General features: G+C 43.9%; 2 protein-coding genes and 2 long non-coding RNA genes across 13 annotated transcripts in view; 2 read left to right on the top strand and 2 right to left on the bottom strand.

Annotated features, from left to right (window-relative positions):
- LOC146498542 (protein NLRC3-like) overlaps positions 1-19,245 on the bottom strand; it is a 60,343-nt gene that overhangs the window by 17,031 nt on the left and 24,067 nt on the right. Inside the window, exons 1-3 of one of the 6 annotated variants that reach the window (XM_085139956.1) lie at positions 2,498-3,269; positions 854-983; positions 496-597 (exon numbers count right to left, since the gene is read on the bottom strand). In XM_085139956.1, coding sequence (XP_084996082.1) covers positions 496-597; positions 854-972 — 221 coding nt within the window. In that variant the 5' untranslated portion in view covers positions 973-983; positions 2,498-3,269. Of the gene's footprint in view, positions 1-495; positions 598-853; positions 1,318-2,497; positions 3,270-3,608; positions 4,394-4,476; positions 4,609-5,688; positions 5,851-19,245 lie in introns of those variants that run through there. The other 5 variants (XM_085139957.1, XR_014870538.1, XM_085139955.1 and 2 more) reach the window with 5 other exon arrangements.
- LOC146498543 (uncharacterized) overlaps positions 1-19,245 on the top strand; it is an 89,587-nt gene that overhangs the window by 14,983 nt on the left and 55,359 nt on the right. The gene's annotated exons all lie outside the window — the stretch shown is intronic.
- On the bottom strand, positions 8,798-17,491 carry LOC146498545 (dual specificity protein phosphatase CDC14AB-like). Of its 5 annotated transcripts, none has more exons than XR_014870550.1 (7): positions 17,082-17,489; positions 15,905-15,995; positions 11,957-12,032; positions 11,380-11,472; positions 11,212-11,291; positions 9,700-9,838; positions 8,798-9,346 (listed from the first exon to the last, which is right to left on the bottom strand). XR_014870550.1 is itself a non-coding variant. In XM_085140085.1 (7 exons), exons 1-7 carry the CDS (start codon positions 17,125-17,127, stop codon positions 9,325-9,327), a joined length of 471 nt encoding a protein of 156 aa, XP_084996211.1. In that variant the 5' UTR covers positions 17,128-17,491; the 3' UTR covers positions 8,798-9,324. The 5 variants fall into 5 exon arrangements, 3 of the variants coding, with proteins under 3 accessions (XP_084996211.1, XP_084996212.1, XP_084996213.1); XM_085140085.1 differs by having other exon boundaries at positions 9,776-9,838; positions 17,082-17,491; XR_014870549.1 differs by having other exon boundaries at positions 9,249-9,346; positions 9,473-9,838; positions 17,082-17,488.
- Positions 12,030-17,063, top strand: LOC146498546 (uncharacterized). The gene is made up of 2 exons (XR_014870565.1): positions 12,030-12,720; positions 15,632-17,063. It is a non-coding gene; the product is annotated as an uncharacterized LOC146498546 (long non-coding RNA).

Genomic DNA, 19,245 nt, shown 5'->3' on the forward strand with positions numbered 1-19,245 from the left:
TTCACAGCTGAAAAACAACATTTATTCTCTATTGAAATCTGCATCGTCCACTCCAAAGGTCACAATCTGAAGGTAACATCTGGTTTTGTTCCCTGTGATTAAATCTGAGCATCAGTATGGTGGGATTTATCCACTACATCCACACCACTGTGGCTCAGTGTTGTCCTGATGGAGTCTCATTAACAGCAGCCAGTATGATCCAGGCTTTAGCTGCTGGGTCTCTGTGTGACCTCTCAGACTGTTTAACAGATCAGACACAAAGAGAATCAGAGCAGCTCTGTTCTTTAAAGACAAACATGAACCCACTCAGGTCACACTTTCCCCACAGATATGAGCATCACTGTCCTCAAACAGCAAATGACCAAGTCTAACATTTGGATCTTTTCTCTTTCATTGTTTTCTTTTTAATGAATCTTTGTAACAATCTGAGGATGTTTCAGGTCATATTTATCCAGGAAACACAAACATGTAAAGGAGTCATCACAGCTCTCTGACCTCGTTGGTCCAGGTTCACCACTGAAGTTTGGAGGGAAACCTTTGGACCGGTCACTCCTCACAGACAGACAGCTGGACCCTGCAGACTGTGACCTCTGACCTCTGCAGACACAAACATGATTGAAGCAGCTGTGATCACACAGACTGCAGATAATGCAGCTGTTTCCTGTCAGTAACAGTCCTCTTAGATTAGAGTTCAGCTTTTTACAGGAAAACTGGACAAAACTGATTTTTGTTACAAATTCATTTTCATTTCCTCTCAGCTCACAAACACAGTCAGACAATCAACCAGAATCAACACTGATTATAATGTCAGTGCAGAATTATTTCTGTAACTCAGTGTGTTCAGCTCTCTGACCTCGTTGGTCCAGGTTCAGCACTGAAGACTGGATTTTGTTCTTTGGACCGGTCACTCCTCACAGACGGACAGCTGGACCCTGCAGACTCTGCTCTGTCCTCCTCTTCCTCCATCATCATCTTCAGTCAGTCTGAGAGGTAAACCACAAACACTCAGTGAGTTCACATTAACAGGAGTAACTGAGTTACAGTCGCTGACCTCTGACCTGTCATGTAACCTAGAAACCAGGTCAATATGTCTGTAGGTTCAGTCATCCAGGTCATGTGATCTAAGGAGCTTAGAAAGAAAATAGAGACTTCTTTAAGTTTCTGGAAGACGTTTCATCCGAGAAGCTTCTTCAGTTTTAAAACCAAACGGTGGAGAGTCCCAGATATTTAAACCTGAGACGGAAAGAAAGCATGTCGCTGACCCACCATTGATCATGTGATGAGACACATGATCAATGGTGGGTCAGCAATATAACAACAATATAAACACTTATTTCAAGGATGAAACTGTGAGTCTGATCACCAGGAGCACAAACATCTGGAGCACAAACATCTGGAGCACAGACATGTGGAGCACAAACATCTGGAGCACAGACATGTGGAGCACAAACATGTGGAGCACAAACATGTGGAGCACAGACATGTGGAGCACAAACATCTGGAGCACAAACATCTGGAGCAGCATGTTGATGCTGTTGGTTGAGATCCTGAAGACTGAAGTCCAGGCAGCTCCAGCAATGATCCACTGATGTGTTTTTATTCCACGTATGAATGTTGTTATTGACAGAGATGAAGTTACTCAAAAAAGTCATTATTACACATATTACACAGAACACTTTAATTAAAAGTAATGGAGTATGTTACTTCATTACTCCTCATAACAGTACTTTCATGTTACTGTGTAAAATGAGCTGAAACACTGTCTCATAATCACCATAATCTAAAGCTGAGGTACAGCCCCACACACCAACACAGATCCTGATGAGGTCACGTGATCTTTCTCTGAGTGTTTATGAACACAAATCAAAGATGAAACAGCACAAAGACACTTCAAAGTGATTCTACTGTAGAAACATGAACAGGTAGAAACCTGCAGCCTGACTGCTCATCACTTTGTTACCTGTTCAGGTTCAGCAGCAGCAGCTCACTTTATCACGGTGCTGGTCTGGGGTCAGTGTTTACTCAGCTTTAACGTCACTCTGGGTTCTTGGCTAGCTCAGCGTTAGCTTAGCTTTAGCTTAGCGTTAACATGCTGTCAGGTGTGTCGTGTGGTGTGTAAATATTAATCACAGTGACAGTAAAGGAGGTAAAGGGCTGACGTCATCACGTACGCTGCGTCCTCTGTGGGCTCTGAGTGAACTCACAAAGTACAAACTACAAGTACACAAACACGAACGTAGCTCAGAGTGGCGGACACACTCGGCCTCGTTGGTCCAGCTGTGAGTCCGTTACCGTGAACTATGGAGCGGCAGATTTGTGCTGGAACTAAGCTGCACACAGCTGATGTTAGCCAGGAAAACATTACACACTGACTTTAATGGAGAGACCGGAAATACAAACACACACAGTTTGTTGTGCGAAGAAATCAAACATGAGCTGAACAAACAGTAAAGTTCCTAAAGACAAACTGTTAAAGGAGGAAACAAAGCAAACTTACAGTTTCTTCACACACCAACAACAAGCTCCACTCCACGAAGTTCAGGAAGTGAAAGTAAACTTTCAGCCTAATGCGGCGTTTGAGGACAATCAGGGGCTTTGAAACACTGTGCTGCGTTCCAGTTCCCCTCAGAAACTCCTAAACCTCTGGCAGGCTGTGATTTATTTCTGCTGGTTTTCCAGTTTGAAGCACAAACATCTGTCATCACATTGTTGTTCTTCTTCCTGCAGCGTTTGAATATTTCACCACTGAACTGATGTTTCTTCAAAGCTCATTTCAACCTGTTGAAGTCATGAATGAAAGTGCAGACTGAGAGTGGATCACATGATGTTTAAGGTGTGTCATGTGACATGTTCTGTATTGTCACACATGTCTAGATTGTCCCTGATATCATAGCTGCTCAAACACTGATGATTATATTTGAAGAATTATTACTGATGGCAGCAAAGTTTGAATGGAGCTCTCTGTCTGTGCTGATTTGTCGCCCTCTGGAGGTCAAAGCACAAACTGCATGATGTCAGTGTAACCACCACAGAGACAGGAAGTGTTTTTATGACTGAAACACTGAAATGATGCTAACGGCTGTCGTTAAGCTCACTGATAGCAGTGCTCACACTGGCATTGGGAATTCCACAGTGTTTCCTTTAATACACCTTCTCTTCGTCAACCATATAAGCCCGGTTGAACGGCTGCAGCTTAACAAACATAGTGTTTACAAACATATCACAGTGTTCGTACAACCCATAACGTTGCAAAAGAAAGGTGTCTGGAGAGGTAAAACATAAAATCCGTAGTAACAGGTAGTAACAGGTAAATGAACATTTATTTATTTTTTTATTATTTGACTTTATATGAATGTATGTGTATATATATATATATATATATATATATATATATATATATATATATATATACGCATTTATATATATATACGCATATATATATATATATATATATATATATATATATATATATATATATATCCGTATGCGTATATATATATATATATATGCATATATATATATATATATATATATATATATGCATTATACGCATGTCGTGGCTTTCAAGAGTGATACACTGCAGAAGCAGTGTATTACTCTTGGTCTTGCAAGACAATTTTGCGTCCAGTTGTTAATTCTTGAACAATGTGCACCGATCTCTTACAAAAGATTTGGTTTGCTATGGTTCTCTAACCCAACCAGGTTACTAAAGTACTGAAAATGAGGAGACAACATTACAACAACGTGCCAAATAAGCTAGGTCCATCATGTGCAGCCAAGAAACCTGTGATCTGCCAAAGTTGGCGTGGATTTTGGTACAACTTCTAAAGGTCTGTGTTTCCACAACCAAGACGTTGCTTCAGGCCGTCTACATCCTGTGGTTCTGAACTTTGGATGGACAAATGGCAGCAGCCGTTTATCAGAAGCACCCAGACTGCTCTTGGCGATGGTCTGACTCAGTCCTCGGGCCACGACCTTTTATCCCCTGTTAGCGTTGTTTGGTCTTTGCACGTGTCCTTTGCTTCCAGCAAAATGATTGTGACAACGGGACATTCAGCATCTAGCAGATGTTATATCTGCAATATGCAGCAGCAGTTTTTTACAGTTACCTGCTTGCTATACCCAAGAGACGTGATGATTTATGGTGTCGGCCCTGTTATCACAGAATGGGCCACGTGACCAGTTAAAGTGGTGACAAACTGTTGGCTCTGTCAAAACGAAAAGTAGTTATTGGGGCTAAAAAAGGATTTACAGCCTATTAAAGGTGCAAGAGAGCTGATCCAGTTTCCAGCGAGTCCATCATCAGCTGGGCTGATTCATGACCAGAACGTCCCAAGTGTGAAGTCAGTGAATCAGTGCTGGCCTGGTGCTGAACACAGTGAGGCTGAAGGGACTGTGGAGACATCAGCACATCACATTTTATATTGGTTTTATTATAATGTGCTTCTAGTAAGGAACAAAAGCACAGACACCAACCTCCTGATCTGCGGAGCAGTGGTGGTAGAGGAACTTCGTCTCAGCTTTTTAGTAGAAGAGGGGGTGAGGTGGACTTTGGAGGGCTTCGGGGGAGGGAGGATGGAGCAGTGTGAAGTCTTGGACAGGTTTAACCTGACACAGAAAACAAGAACACCTCATATTTGTGTGTGTGTGTGATCCAAGAGCAAATACTGAACTTGATCCTTCACAAAAACAAGCACAACGAACAACTTCTCCAAAAATCCTTCTGATGATTTCTACGCTCACTGCAGGAATCAACATCTGCACACACACTCTGTACAAGAGACAAGAGACAAATACGCTTCGACGTGTGGGAGGTACCTCGAGTTAACCTCCGTGGAAGCCCAGTTCTTGGTTGTGTCAGGTTAGCAGTTTAGTGGTGTTAGTTTACAGGAGAAGCACGTTGTGAGTTTGGTTCGTGGTCGTCCTTTGGTTTCTTTTTGCCGCAGCTCCCATATCCCCGATTTGTAACTATTTACTTTTTATGAAATGTTTCTTGAACTATGGCAGCATCTTATATATCTGCTATATTTGGGCCGTGGATTCAGGGACCAAAACAAAAACTGTAGTGAGCAGAGGTATTATCTACTGATTGTGTGTCTGGCGGCAGCCACGGGTGGAGAGCAGAGGCAGCGGGCAGGCCAATCGAAACGCAGCTCAGGCCGCGGCTGCAGCAAAAACTTGGGCGTAGGAGGAGCGATTCTGGCAAACCGTCAGGAGGGGGAAGTGGTGCTCTACCAACACGGTGTCCAGTAAAGATGGAGGCCTGCTGACTCCAACTGAGGACACTGTCAGGCAGTAGAAGGAATACTCTGACAACCTCCACAACCTTAATCTCACTCATGATTAACTAAAGTATCCAAAGACAACAACTTCTCTTGTTGCATTTAGGTTTCAGTTTAACCGAAGAACAAAAAAGGATGCATGAGCTCGAGCAGGTTATACACAACATTTACGCTGCACAGATGAGAACACAGCAGGATTTCATGCAGTCCAGTCTGTCTGTTAGACAGCGTGCAAACAAAGCATTCGACAACAGTCACTTATGTACTTTCTGACATCCACAAAAACATGTTGGTGTCTATTATATCTCCTTGTTAATAGAAACTTTGTTTTGAGCTAATTCTCAACGTGTCTCTTGCACTGACCACAATAACCATTTATCATTAATTAAATTACAGATATTGGTACCTTGAGCAGGATGACGCTGATCTCGGTGGGCGTTTTCCCTTCAGTGCTCTCAGTTCGTCTCCCTGTGTCAGACTGACTTCTTTGCAGTTATTCTGCACAGACACAGAAAGAAAGACACAATTAGCAGCATGAAAACACAACATTGTGATCAGAACTCAGTAGCCTGTTTGAATTCTGCAGTAACCATTAAAAAAAGGTGCTATGAAGTCACACCGCTGACCTCATCCAAGCTACAGTGGGGCAAAAAAGTATTTAGTCAGCCACCGATTGTGCAAGTTCCCCCACTTAAAATGATGACAGAGGTCAGTAATTTGCACCAGAGGTACACTTCAACTGTGAGAGACAGAATGTGAAAAAAAATCCATTAATTCACATGGTAGGATTTGTAAAGAATTTATTCGTAAATCAGGGTGGAAAATAAGTATTTGGTCACCTCAAACAAGGAAAATCCCTGGCTCTCACAGACCTGTAACGTCTTCTGTAAGAAGCTTTTCTGTCCCCCACTCGTTACCTGTATGAATGGCACCTGTTTGACCTCATCATCTGTATAAAAGACACCTGTCCACAGCCTCAACCAGTCAGACTCCAAACTCCGCCATGGCCAAGACCAAAGAGCTTTCGAAGGACACCAGGAAAAGAATTGTAGACCTGCACCAGACTGGGAAGAGTGAATCTACAATAGGCAAGCAGCTTGGTGTGAAAAAATCAACTGTGGGAGCAATCATCAGAAAATGGAAGACATACAAGACCACTGATAATCTCCCTCGATCTGGGGCTCCACGCAAGATCTCATCCCGTGGGGTCAAAATGATCATGAGAACGGTGAGCAAAGATCCCAGAACCACACGGGGGGACCTGGTGAATGACCTGCAGAGAGCTGGGACCAAAGTAACAAAGGTCACCATCAGTAACACACTACAACGGCAGGGAATCAAATCCCGCAGTGCCAGACGTGTTCCGCTGCTGAAGCCAGTGCATGTCCAGGCCCGTCTGAAGTTTGCCAGAGAGCACATGGATGATACAGCAGAGGATTGGGAGAATGTCATGTGGTCAGATGAAACCAAAGTAGAACTTTTTGGTATAAACTCAACTCGTCGTGTTTGGAGGAAGAAGAATACTGAGTTGCATCCCAAGAACACCATACCTACTGTGAAGCATGGGGGTGGAAACATCATGCTATGGGGCTGTTTTTCTGCCAAGGGGACAGGACGACTGATCCGTGTTAAGGACAGAATGAATTGGGCCAAGTATCGTGAGATTTTGAGCCAAAACCTCCTTCCATCAGTGAGAACTTTGAAGATGAAACGAGGCTGGGTCTTCCAACATGACAATGATCCAAAACACACCGCCCGGGCAACAAAGGAGTGGCTCCGTAAGAAGCATTTGAAAGTCCTGGAGTGGCCTAGCCAGTCTCCAGACCTCAACCCCATAGAAAATCTGTGGCGGGAGTTGAAAGTCCGTGTTGCTCGGCGACAGCCCCAAAACATCTCTGCTCTTGAGAAGATCTGCATGGAGGAATGGGCCAAAATACCAGCTACTGTGTGTGCAAACCTGGTAAAGACCTATAGTAAACGTTTGACCTCTGTTATTGCCAACAAAGGTTATGTTACAAAGTATTGAGTTGTATTTTTGTTATTGACCAAATACTTATTTTCCACCCTGATTGACGAATAAATTCTTTACAAATCCTACCATGTGAATTCATGGATTTTTTTTTCACATTCTGTCTCTCACAGTTGAAGTGTACCTCTGGTGCAAATTACTGACCTCTGTCATCATTTTAAGTGGGGGAACTTGCACAATCGGTGGCTGACTAAATACTTTTTTGCCCCACTGTATATGACTTGCAGAGCACGGTGTTGATTGACAGGTCATCCATGCTGGAAAGCAGCGAGGACACTGCCTCCTGTTTGCCTCCCTGCACAGAGTCAGAGCGGTGAAGCTGCTGTTGCTGCAGCTGCTGCTGCCGACTCCGTCTCTGTTGGACCAGCTTCTGTTTAGACCGATGCACGTCACCCTGAACCCACAAACTGTGCTGCTTCCTGCACACAAACATCAAACACACGCCACAAACTAACTGTGATATCATGTTTAGCAGGTATAACATTCAACATCCTGGTTTAGCGTGTAAGTAGACACACAAAGCTAGTAGCCATTAGCAACAGAGCACTACTGTGGCGTAAGGAGGAAGTGTGCGTCCAGAGCTGAGGAGAGAAACCAGCTGACTGCAGTCTGCAGCAGTAACACAGTTTCAGGCTTTTTTTAATTCGATTTGATTCATCATCCACCAGTTTCCCACTGCTGCAGTCACCACCAGCTGCACATGAGCACCCTGGGGAATGCCCCACCCTGACCTCCACCTTTTGCTTCTCTTCTAACTTTTACTACATTTCCAGCATGCTCCAACCATGACCTCAGCATGGAGAAACATCTTGTGTGGTAACAGCAATAGATGCCACAGCCTAAGGACAGACGGGCCTTGTTTGTCCAGCACATCTCACAGATGCTCAATGAGATTGAGATCTGCCGACATTGAAGGCCAAGGTGACACCTCAAACCCTTCCTGATCTACTTCCTGATCTACTTCCTAATCTACTTCCTGATCTACTTCCTGATCTACTTGTGCTTCGTGTGAAGACTCCAGCGACACTCGAAGTATTAGAGAACAGCTGTACTCAGTGACCAACGCCTTTTGGGTCATTGCAAAATGTCAAACAGCTTGTGTTTAAATAAAAAAGACTGGAAACAGAAAAAGTGGACCAATCACACCTTCACAGATAAACGCAATGACCCTGATGAAGGCCACTAACACGTTATGGTTCCCTAATACTCTGTGACTGGAGTCTTCACCTCGTCAGATCTTTCTCCGTGCACCTTGGAGGTGAAGTTGCCGTCTGCTTGTGTTTTGTGACATTATCCCAATGAAGTGTTGCAGACGTGTCTGTGTGCACATCATCTGGAAAGCATTACTCCTGTACTTTCATGAACGGCACTAAAGCTTAATGATTGTCTCCGACTGATACCTTTGGAGTCACGGAAATTGGAGCGTTTGATTTGAGCGTCACAGCTGAGGCACAAACTCACTCTTCTAAGAAGTTTTGCTGAACGGCCCCAAGCACCTGCTGACAGCGGGAAAGAAAAACTCCCTTTTAACAAGAACCAGGCTGAGGGAGGGGGAGCAATCTGCCACATGTGGTCGGGGTGAGGGGAGGACAACGGGACAAGAGACGGACTGGAGAGCCAGAGGGGAATAATAACTACGTGCAAAGTGGTGTAAATACACAGGAAGTAAAAAGAGCTGAGTGATGAAGAAGCATGAGTGCATCATGGGAAACCCCGAGCCACTGCAGGGCTCAGGCTCGTCTAATCCAGCCGTAACAACATGACAGCACTAAGCAGGAAACAATACACGCCATCAGAAGACAGCAGGGTAAGGTTAGCTCTTCTCAGCTGTTTCAGGACGTGCAGGCACTGAGGGGCTGCACAGGCCTTCTGTCAGGCCAAGCAACGTGAGCACTGATGTTGGTTTGGAGGCATGCTTTAGCTTTTAGCTTAGAGATTCTGACTCACCATCTTCTATCTTACCACGAGAATGAGGGCTACTGAACGCCAGAACCTTTCCCGGAACGATCCAGTTCATATCTCCATTTTCAACTCGCTAAAAGCACAAAAAGAAAGGAAAGAAAGACTGTGATAGAGGTTAGCGACATATCAGTTAAAAACATGGATCCAGAACACCTTAATTATACCACCACTGCAGTAATGAACACATACGGGCTTTTACCTTTCATTGGAAATCAGTTTTGTTGCAGTGGACACAGGTGAGCTGACCTTTACTTCACTGACTGTCTATCACTTGGACGGGTGAGTTATGGATCAATCTAACTGAGAAACTGAGGAAGTACAGCGTGCACCAAGGCAGGCCTGGACATCGTACGAGCCCTTGGTTGGCCCTGACTGTGTTACTAACAGCACTGCAAATAAACTGGATGAATAACAAGCGTACGTTACTTATTTCTTACTGTATCCTGGTCCTGTTTTCATTGATATCGACCTGTAGCACAGTCAGCACTCTGCAGTCTGTTACCTCATAATGTTCATATTCTTCTGCACTGAACCTTTCAAAATCCAGGAAACCATGTTGTAATGCCTGCAGAGGAAGAGAGCAGGAACAGATTTCCACAACAAAAGCACAACTCCCCCCAAAGGGCTGAAATGTTTAGTGTTATAGTGATCTGCAGTGGTTTCACAAACTCAGTTCAGTTTTTTTTAGCACCAAATCACAACAAAGGTCACCTCAGGCAGTTAATATTGTACGGTAAAGACCCTACAGTTATACAGAGGAAACACAATCAGACCACCCCTACGAGCAGGCACACTGGTGACAGTGGGGAGGAAAAACTCGTTTTTAACAGAAACACATGTTCACCAGAACCAGGCTCAGGGAGGGGCGGCAATCTGACTGCTGAGGGGCTGAGGGGATGGAGACAGGACCAAAGACAAACTGTGAAGACAGCCAGAGGTTAATAACAAGGATGACTCAGTGCAGAGAGGTCTGTTAACACATAGTGAGTGAAGAAGAAACACCCAGTGCATCATGGGAATCCCCCGGCAGCCTACATCTATTGCAGCATAACTAAGGGAGGATTCAGGGTCACCTGCTCCAGCCCTAACTATATGCTTTAGGAAAAAGGAAAGTTTGAAGCCTAATCTTGAAAGTAGAGATAGTGTCTGTCTCCTGAATCCAAACTGGAAGCTGGTTCCACAGAAGAGGGGCCTGAAAACTGAAGGCTCTCCCTCCCATTCTACTTTTAAATACTCTAGGAACAACAAGTAGGCCTGCAGAGCGAGAGCGAAGTGCTCTGATAGGGTGATATGGTACTACAAGGTCATTAAGATAAGATGGGGCCTGATTATTTAAGACCTTGTATGTGAGGAGCAGGATTTTGAATTCTGGATTTAAGAGGAAGCCAAAACAGGAGAAATATGCTCTCTCTTTTTAGTCCCTGTCAGGACTCTTGCTGCAGCATTTTGGATTAACTGAAGGCTTTTCAGTGAGTTTTTTGGACATCCTGATAATAATGAATTGCAGTAGTCCAGCCTGGAAGTAATAAATGCATGAACTAGTTTTTCAGCGTCACTCTGAGACAGGATATTTCTAACTTTAGAGATGTTGCACAAATGGAAGAAAGCAGTCTGAATCTCAAATTTCAAATCTCTGAATTCAGTTTTATTTATATAGTGCCAAATCACAACAGCAGTAAAAACCCTACAATAATACGGGAAAATGTTCCCATCCCAAACTTAAAAGTGTGGGTTTGATGAGGTTTCCTGACCTCCTGGAACCTTCATGGTCGCCAAATAATTTCCAGCTAGGTGGAGTTTCTTCTTGTTACCCTGCTTGCAGTCTTTATGCTAAGCTAAGCTAAGCTGGATTTAACAGACAGAAGGATAGTGTCTCAGTAAATGTAATGACAACAGTCCAGCATGCAGTGCTGTCTCGTAGAAAGCAGCAGCCTGTACCTAAACGGCATGTAGCCTGTGTTGTTTCCTGCTATCAGAGTCCTGTAGGCATCTTCTGGGCTTCTCTTCAAATACATCACCTACAGGGCAGAGTTAAACTACATCACTAATAATGGACAGACAGACGGGCAATCAGATGATGTGATGGACAAATGAAAGGATATTTACAGCATAGGCACCAATGAGAACAGCAGCATTGGCTCTCTTCTTCTGGTCGTAGCTGGTGTAGTGAACCAGTCTCTTTCTAGACATTGTGAAAGACTATAAACCAATAATGATAATCAATAATCAGTGAAACAGCACATGTGCATTAATACATTTAAAATAAGAGTCTACTGTCAGAGGAGTGCACACACACCATCAGAGCAAAGACCTTTCAAAATAAGAGTCTACTGTCAGAGGAGTGCACACACACCATCAGAGCAAAGACCTTTCAAAATAAGAGTCTGCTGTCAGAGGAGTGCACACACACCATCAGAGCAAAGACCTTTCAAAATAAGAGTCTACTGTCAGAGGAGTGCACACACACCATCAGAGCAAAGACCTTTCAAAATAAGAGTCTACTGTCAGAGGAGTGCACACACACCATCAGAGCAAAGACCTTTCAAAATAAGAGTCTACTGTCAGAGGAGTGCACACACACCATCACAGCAAAGACCTTTCAAAATAAGAGCGTAACGCGTTTTCTAAATGATGTCTATACATCAAACAAAGCCCTGAGTCTGAAGACCTTCATCTGCATTACCTTCAGCTTCCTGTTGAGTTTCCAGCAGTATCTGTACAGCATGGCCAGGTTGAGGGGCCCAAAGTCTGCATAAAAACTGCAACACACAGCGAGAGATGGAGGAGCTTTCAACAATTACAACAACAACACAAATCAGCCACAAAACTAACCCCACTGACAGGTGAAGTCGGTGACATTGTTCATCTGGTTATAATAAAATGCTCCGTTAGAAAACCCACACAATGCAGACATGGAGTCAGAGGAAGCTCACAGCTTTGTTTCACTCAATGAAACCAAACTCAGATCCCGTTTGTCTGCTGCAGAAAAGAAAACTGTTATCAAGGCTGGAACATGACAGACGAGCAGGGGTGCAAGTCAGCACTGTTACAGCAGAACATCAGGTTCTATAAAGTCCTTTCCCTAACACCACAGCATTGGATACCAGATTACTCATCATCACTGCTATTCAGTAAGTCGGCCAACAGCACGAATGACAGCAAGAGGATCTCAAAGATCGTCAAACAAGCACTGAAAGCTGTCACGTTGGGGTCGACCCAGCATTTTGAGTTCTCTTGCTTTGGTTTATTTTTGAAGGATCGTTTTTGTTCTCTGGTGCTTTGTTGATTATTATTATTATTTATCTATTGTTTCTGTGATTCTGGTTTTTGCTCTCAGGTTCTGTGTTCCCATGTTTGCTGTGGGTCTTGATCTGTGTCCAGTCTGCGTCTTTGTGATTTCTTGTGTTCCCTCCCTTGTCTCGTCTCGTTAATTACTTCCACCTGTGTGTGATCTCCCTGTGTTTCTCTGAGTGTATTTAAGTCGTGTCTTCTGTCGTTGCCGGTCCGTCTGTGTATCTGCCATGTTTCACCCGTGTGTTCTGCCCACCCTCCTTCATGCTCGTGTTCTGCTTTGTGTTTACTAGTTTAGTTATTCCCAGTATAGTTTAGTTTAATCTTCGTTTGCCATTTTTTCCCTGTGCTCTGTGTTCAATAAACCACCTTCACGACTGCCTGCAATTGGATCCTCCTTTATTTCCTCCACACGGCTCACTCCACTGTGACAAAAGCCATCTCAGGTTTACTCATAGACCACCTCCCCGGTTAATCACAGCTCAAACACCCGCTCTGTGACAGACACACTGAAACTGGGATATATCCCATGATACTGATGCTCAGAGTTGAGCATCAGGAACTCAGGCTACGTTCACACTGCAGGCGAAAGTGCATCAAATCAGATTTTTTGACCCTCTGTGACCATCTATCCGATCATGGTGTGACAGTGTGAACGGCACAAATCCGATATTTTCAAATCCGATCTGGGTCACTTTCGTATGTGGTGCTGAATCCGATACATAGCTGATGTTTTAGAAAGCTGCTGTTTGATGGTCATGTCACATTAAATCCGTCTTTTACGTCACCGACACAAGACAGACGCCAATTATCAGCGCCGGAGAAGACATCGTGAACGCTTCCTGTCCATCCGGTGAAACTGTTGGGAAGACAACGTTGGAGAAACATGAACATTTTATTTGTACTGTATAATCTGCAGATTCTGACAGAAATCTGCAACTATCCTTTGAAGCAGCGCTCCTCTAAAACAGCAATAAGGATCATTATTAGGTTATTTACTTTATTATGAAAATAACAAAATAATTTAAAGCAAAAATTGGGAAACGTAAAGTCTGAAGTCTTTATATTAAGGCCATCAGTCAAACAATACTGTTGCTCTGGGTCTAAACAGAGCGCGTTGTGTGTGACGTCTTCTTTTGTGCATGCGGCCGCTTTGAGCGTTCACACTAGAGCGCGTTTGCTGTCACATTTTATTTGTAGTGTGAACGAGCAGACAAAAAAATCAGATTTGATCAAAAAATCAGAATTGAGCATCAAGACCTGCAGAGTGAACGTAGCCTTAGAGTTCCTAAAAAGTCCTGAGAGGTCAGGAAATGCTGGAAACCAGTTTCCACCCAGCCCTGTGTACTGTGGTGGCCTGCAGCTCCACAGCAGAACATCCACAGTATGAAGGTGCAATTTGCAGGCACATATAAAAGCATAGATGGAACATTTTTCCAAGGCTGTTTCACCTCTGATCTGTCTCTCATCGGTGTATAAAGGCTGTATGATTAAAACTATTTTATATCCTAAAATAAATGCAGATCATTTAAGGAACCATAACTCGTGCGTGCTCAGTCAGGGGTTATGACCACAGAGTAGGCCAGGACCAGATGATTGGTTTATGACATCAGTCACACTGGTGATACATCAACAGACATTTTCATGGAGAAACAGTGCAAATGTATCAACATGACAACACAGGGTTGGATGAAATTCTCCACAAGTATGTGGACTTCATGTCTTCACTGACGTATGAGCTGTTCCTGTTGGAGGGTTGACGGCGTGTGTCTCATGTCACACTCCTCCACAGTGAGGATGGACTTATTGATACGTGCCTCTGGTGACTGCACTTCAAAACAAGGAGTGATTCAACTGCTCTGCTAGTGAAGCATCAGCTCTGTGACTGCTCCTGTACTCGGTGATGTGCTGCCCTCCTGACACACCTGCCTGCTGTTGTTGCTGTCCAGGTGATCTTCCACCTGTACTGTGATTTGGCCTTTCAGATGCCTCGTTGCACCGTCACTCACTCTGAAGGCAGCCGGTGGACGTCCCCGGTCATCCAGGGCTTGTGGTTGGGATAGACCAGGTGACACAGTACACCTCCAGGTCTGGATGTTCAGGAATGTCCTGGTGGTGTGGAGACAGTCCTGCAGCTGCTGTAAGGCTTCATCAGGCCAGGTTCTGATAGTCTTCGTGGTGGCCAGAGCAGCTGTCCTGACAGGAAGCAGCTTCCTGCTCACATCCAGGCGGCATGGCGGCACTGTAAGGAAGTTCTTTCAGGGTCTCCCCACCTATTAGAAGTTTTACCGTCCCACTGCTCCCGGCCCTGCTCGTTGGGAATCGTCCAATTAGAGTTTTCTCTCTAATATTGTAGGTTGTTTACCTACAAAGGGCCTGGATGTAACTGATGTTATACAAATAAAACTGGACTAAACTAAATCACCAGTTAAGCTAACGTGAATGAACGTGCATGTCTTTGGACTGTGAACCAGGGAAAACGTGTGAACTCCAACTAGAAAGACCACAGTTTGAACCAGGACACCATCCCTCCGGGTGGAGCAGTGGACTTCCTCTAACAGTATAATGGTAATCAGAGACCAGTGATGAGAAGTCAAGGAAGGACAGGACCATGACTGTCAAAAGGCGTGTCTCTCTGAAATGAACAGGTGGGATATTAATGAGGTCAAAGGAATTTCTAAAGGACACGAAACAACAAAAACAAACAAAGTTCATCTGTTACAAAAGAGGCATCAGAAAGAAATGATTTGTAGGAGCGTGTGCTGGCAGTGAGCAGGAGCAGACTGTTACCATGGAGACTTTCAGTGGCAATGACATCGCAGCGTTTCTCACTTTTCAGCCATTCGTGTGTTTGTTGAGTGAATCTGCAGGATTCACTGAAGCTTCAGCTCCACGTGTCTCTCAGACCAGCTCGGCTGACATAATCAGCTACAGCTGGTTAGCAGAATCATGAGGAAGCTTCACACACTACACGTTTTACTGCACAACAGTACGAGACACCCCGAAGCACTGAAGAAGCTGGAGATCTCCTTCAGGCACTTGTAGCCGTCTCAGCCACAGAGACCAGATCTCTGCAGATCTCTGCAGATCTACTGGACAGATGACATGAAGCCATCAGAGTTTGAGTCACTTTGAATGTTTTATGCTTGTTGCTGTTATAGAAAGTCATGAGTTTACTTTTACATGGTACAGAAAGTATTTTGTTAAATGAACATTCAGCTAAACCAAGAACAACACCAACTATAATATCAGCATGTGAATGATAACATCCGGACTCACTTTAAATGGATGTCAGACGGCGGTACGTCAGAATTGGGGATCAGACTAGATCACAGCTTACCTTTCATATATGAGCTCCTCATCCGTGCTGAAGAAGTGTGTGTTGGCTGTATTCTTAGGTTTGACCCGCAGAGTGGCAAAGTACAGGCGGTCTGTGGTGCGCACACACACACACACACACACACACACACACACACACACACACACACACACACACACACACACACACACAGGTTACATTCAGCCTCACAGACAGTCCTGGCTTCAGATACAGGGCGATAACGCTCTCTTGTCCCGATCACACCGAGCTGCTGACTGTATCCAGGTATTTTTGGTGTCTCGGTTACAGCACAGGATCAGTTCCCCTCATTAACTGCTGCTGAAACCAAGGCAGGACCCAAATCTCCGTCCTTACATGACACACTGGTGCTGGTTACTTAACCTGATTTAGCCAAACTTAATCCTCGCACTACTGAAATGCTTCTTTTTACCAGATTAGAGAACGATGGGTCGTGGCTTCATAAACGTAATAAACTTTGTAATTCTTTGCTTTAACTAAACTGTATTATTTGACTCTATGAGTGAATGAGTTGTGGGACACTGGGCTACAACCTGCCAACTGTTAGCCTGTAAGTTTGAACCTTTCAGCTACATGTAGTTTTACATGTACTCATGAGTGAAGCAGCTTCAGTAAAACTGGAAAGTTCTGCAGTGATAGCTGAAAAGAGAAAAACTTATTCCTGGAAACGAGCTGCTGTGTAAAGGCTGTGAAGCTGACCTGCACCTGCATGGACTCACTTTACCAGGATTCTTTTTACCGTCTTAATGCACAGCTGTTACACTTTATATCATGTTAATTATAGCAGACACAGCTGAGAACGATCCAGCATCCTCCAGGCCAAAGGCCGACCAGCTGCCCCCACAGTCCTGTCAAGAGTTATTGTTCTCCACAACAATGCACAGTGCTGATGAAGAAGCTACAAAATAATCAGAAATGTCCTCGTCTCTTATTTGGTTAGTGTCCCCATGATGGAGACCATCGTGGTCAGTGTAGCTCACACTGAATCATACTGGTTTAGCTTTGTTTGAAAGAACAAATGAGCCAAAATGAACGAGCAGGTCAGTGCTGTGTATTTATGTCCACGCTCTCAGTCACACACATGGAAATATTGCAGGCTGTAGTTTCTTATAGAAAACCATTATGCAGTATTACATCCCAGCACTGATGTTAAACTTACCCTTAATAAATTCTGATGAGCTGGCCTGCTCATATCCATCTGCCATTTGTTACAGTGGGAATGGTCACAGTGTCCCGGAGTGAGTTTGTCCTCTTCTTATCTGTTGTGAGACCACTCGAGATGTTCCAAAAATATCAAGAGTTCACTACAGAATAGCATTTCACCTGCATCACTACTGTAAATGAAAAGGGTCCAACTTTAAAGTCTCCCCGCCCGCCGCTGATGAGGAGCATGCGTAAAGTCTCCAAAGTCGCTCCGCTCCACTGACTGCGCCTGAACCGAGAGGTTTCCGCTCCTCCATGCCTGAACTACAACGAATATCCCAGCAAGTAGAAGATTTACAGGACAGCCCAGAGTCGTGGCAGCGATGATCTCTCTGCTGCCTCGCACATGCTCAGTCAATGGTCACATAAACGCGCGCACACATCACCGGCCGTGCTGCCAAAGACTGCTGGAGCTGGATTTAAACAGAAATCCCCTTTCCCAGTAATAGAAACTGTATTTATATTTATATATATTTATATATATTTATTTATATTTATTTATATATATTTATATTTATATTTATTTATATTTATTTATATTTATATTTATATTTATTTATATATATTTATATTTATATTTATATTTATATTTATTTATATTTATATTTATATTTATTTATATATATTTATATTTATTTATATATATTTATATTTATATATTTCAAGGCTGCTACAAAATGCACCGTTTGCTTATTTGTATTTGTGTGAACATTACAAAAGTAACAGCACAAAGTCATCTATGCTGATGGCATTTCTCTCCTGTCTGAGTGGCCTCCCTCTCCCACACGTTGTGCTATGATGAGAGCTGGGTTAGGTTGGATGGAGGACTGCACTGTGGTTTGTTCCCATCACCCAAAGCTGTAAAGCCAAAGTCCTGAGTGCCAAATGTCTGAGCTGCCTGACTGAACTGTGACTTTCACAGGCCGCTAGCTAAGTCTGCTCTTGCATCACTTAGTTTTCTAATCAAGTGTTTGCTTGTTAAACAGAAATATTTAGAATGACTACAGATACGGGGGTCGCCTTACAGTTTACATGCATTGATCTCTAAAGGGCTCCATATGCTACACGGTGCTGTCACACTGTGCTGTCAGAGCTGGGCCTGTCACCACTGACTGGAAGATCTCCACACCATTAGACTGCATCACTGTTGGACTAGCCTCACACAAACTCATTTAATGAGATGTCACTTTTCCCACGTGTCTCTGTTTCTGTGCTGGGACAAGGTGAGACTGGGAGAGCAAAGCTTTGAAGAATCTCACATATAAAACATGTTTTCAGACTTTTTTGTTTAACTCCACATTGTGATGTCTTCTACGATGTAAATATGAAAAACCATAAAATGAGAAGGTGTATCCAAACTTTCTGTTCTTTTCTTAAATGTATTTTTGTCTTTATTAGACAGATGCAGCGAAAACTGACAGGAAAGTGAGAGAGGGACACAGGGACTGCTGCTCATCCAGCTGCGCTAAACCGGCGCCGCAGGTGTGTCCAAACTGGTACGAACAAGGTCTTCAAGTCCGTCCCGCACCTTTGCCCAAAAGAAACAAGCATGGGTGTCAATAACAAAAGTGTCCTAATGAAGACACTGAGGACGGGACGTTTCTTTGTTGGACGCGCTTGTTTGCCAGACATCAGGAACAGATTTGTTTCTCCACGTGACTCATTTCATCTCCACAGAAATATTTCCACCACAGTGTTACTTTTTCCAAGAACTTGTAACGTTGGAGTTTAGCTATGGAGCCGGCTGAGGCGCGCCCTTTAACACGCGCCCGTTCACGCGCGCCCCTGAACAGAATAATTACTGATGCACCAACATGGATACGAGCAAACTAACAGCTTCATGTAGATTTGTTTTAAAGGCTGAACGCTGCATTACCAACCAGCCAGGCAACAATGAAGATCATTAAACTGAGAAGGGACTCTGTAGCCGCTAAGACTGGTGGACCTAAATCTGCACCTCCAAGTCCGTTCACATACAAGAGGAAGGGGAGTGAGCGGGTCAGCGCTCAGGGCACAGAAACTAAGCTGGCTTTGAACACACACCATTTATTTCCATAAAAACACAGCCAGAATCACAAATACACGTTAAAATCCCCCGTATACAATAAAAAGAGTCTCAA

The sequence above is a fragment of the Neolamprologus multifasciatus genome, chromosome 18, assembly GCF_963576455.1.
Source record: "Neolamprologus multifasciatus chromosome 18, fNeoMul1.2, whole genome shotgun sequence".
Lineage (NCBI taxonomy): Eukaryota > Metazoa > Chordata > Actinopteri > Cichliformes > Cichlidae > Neolamprologus > Neolamprologus multifasciatus.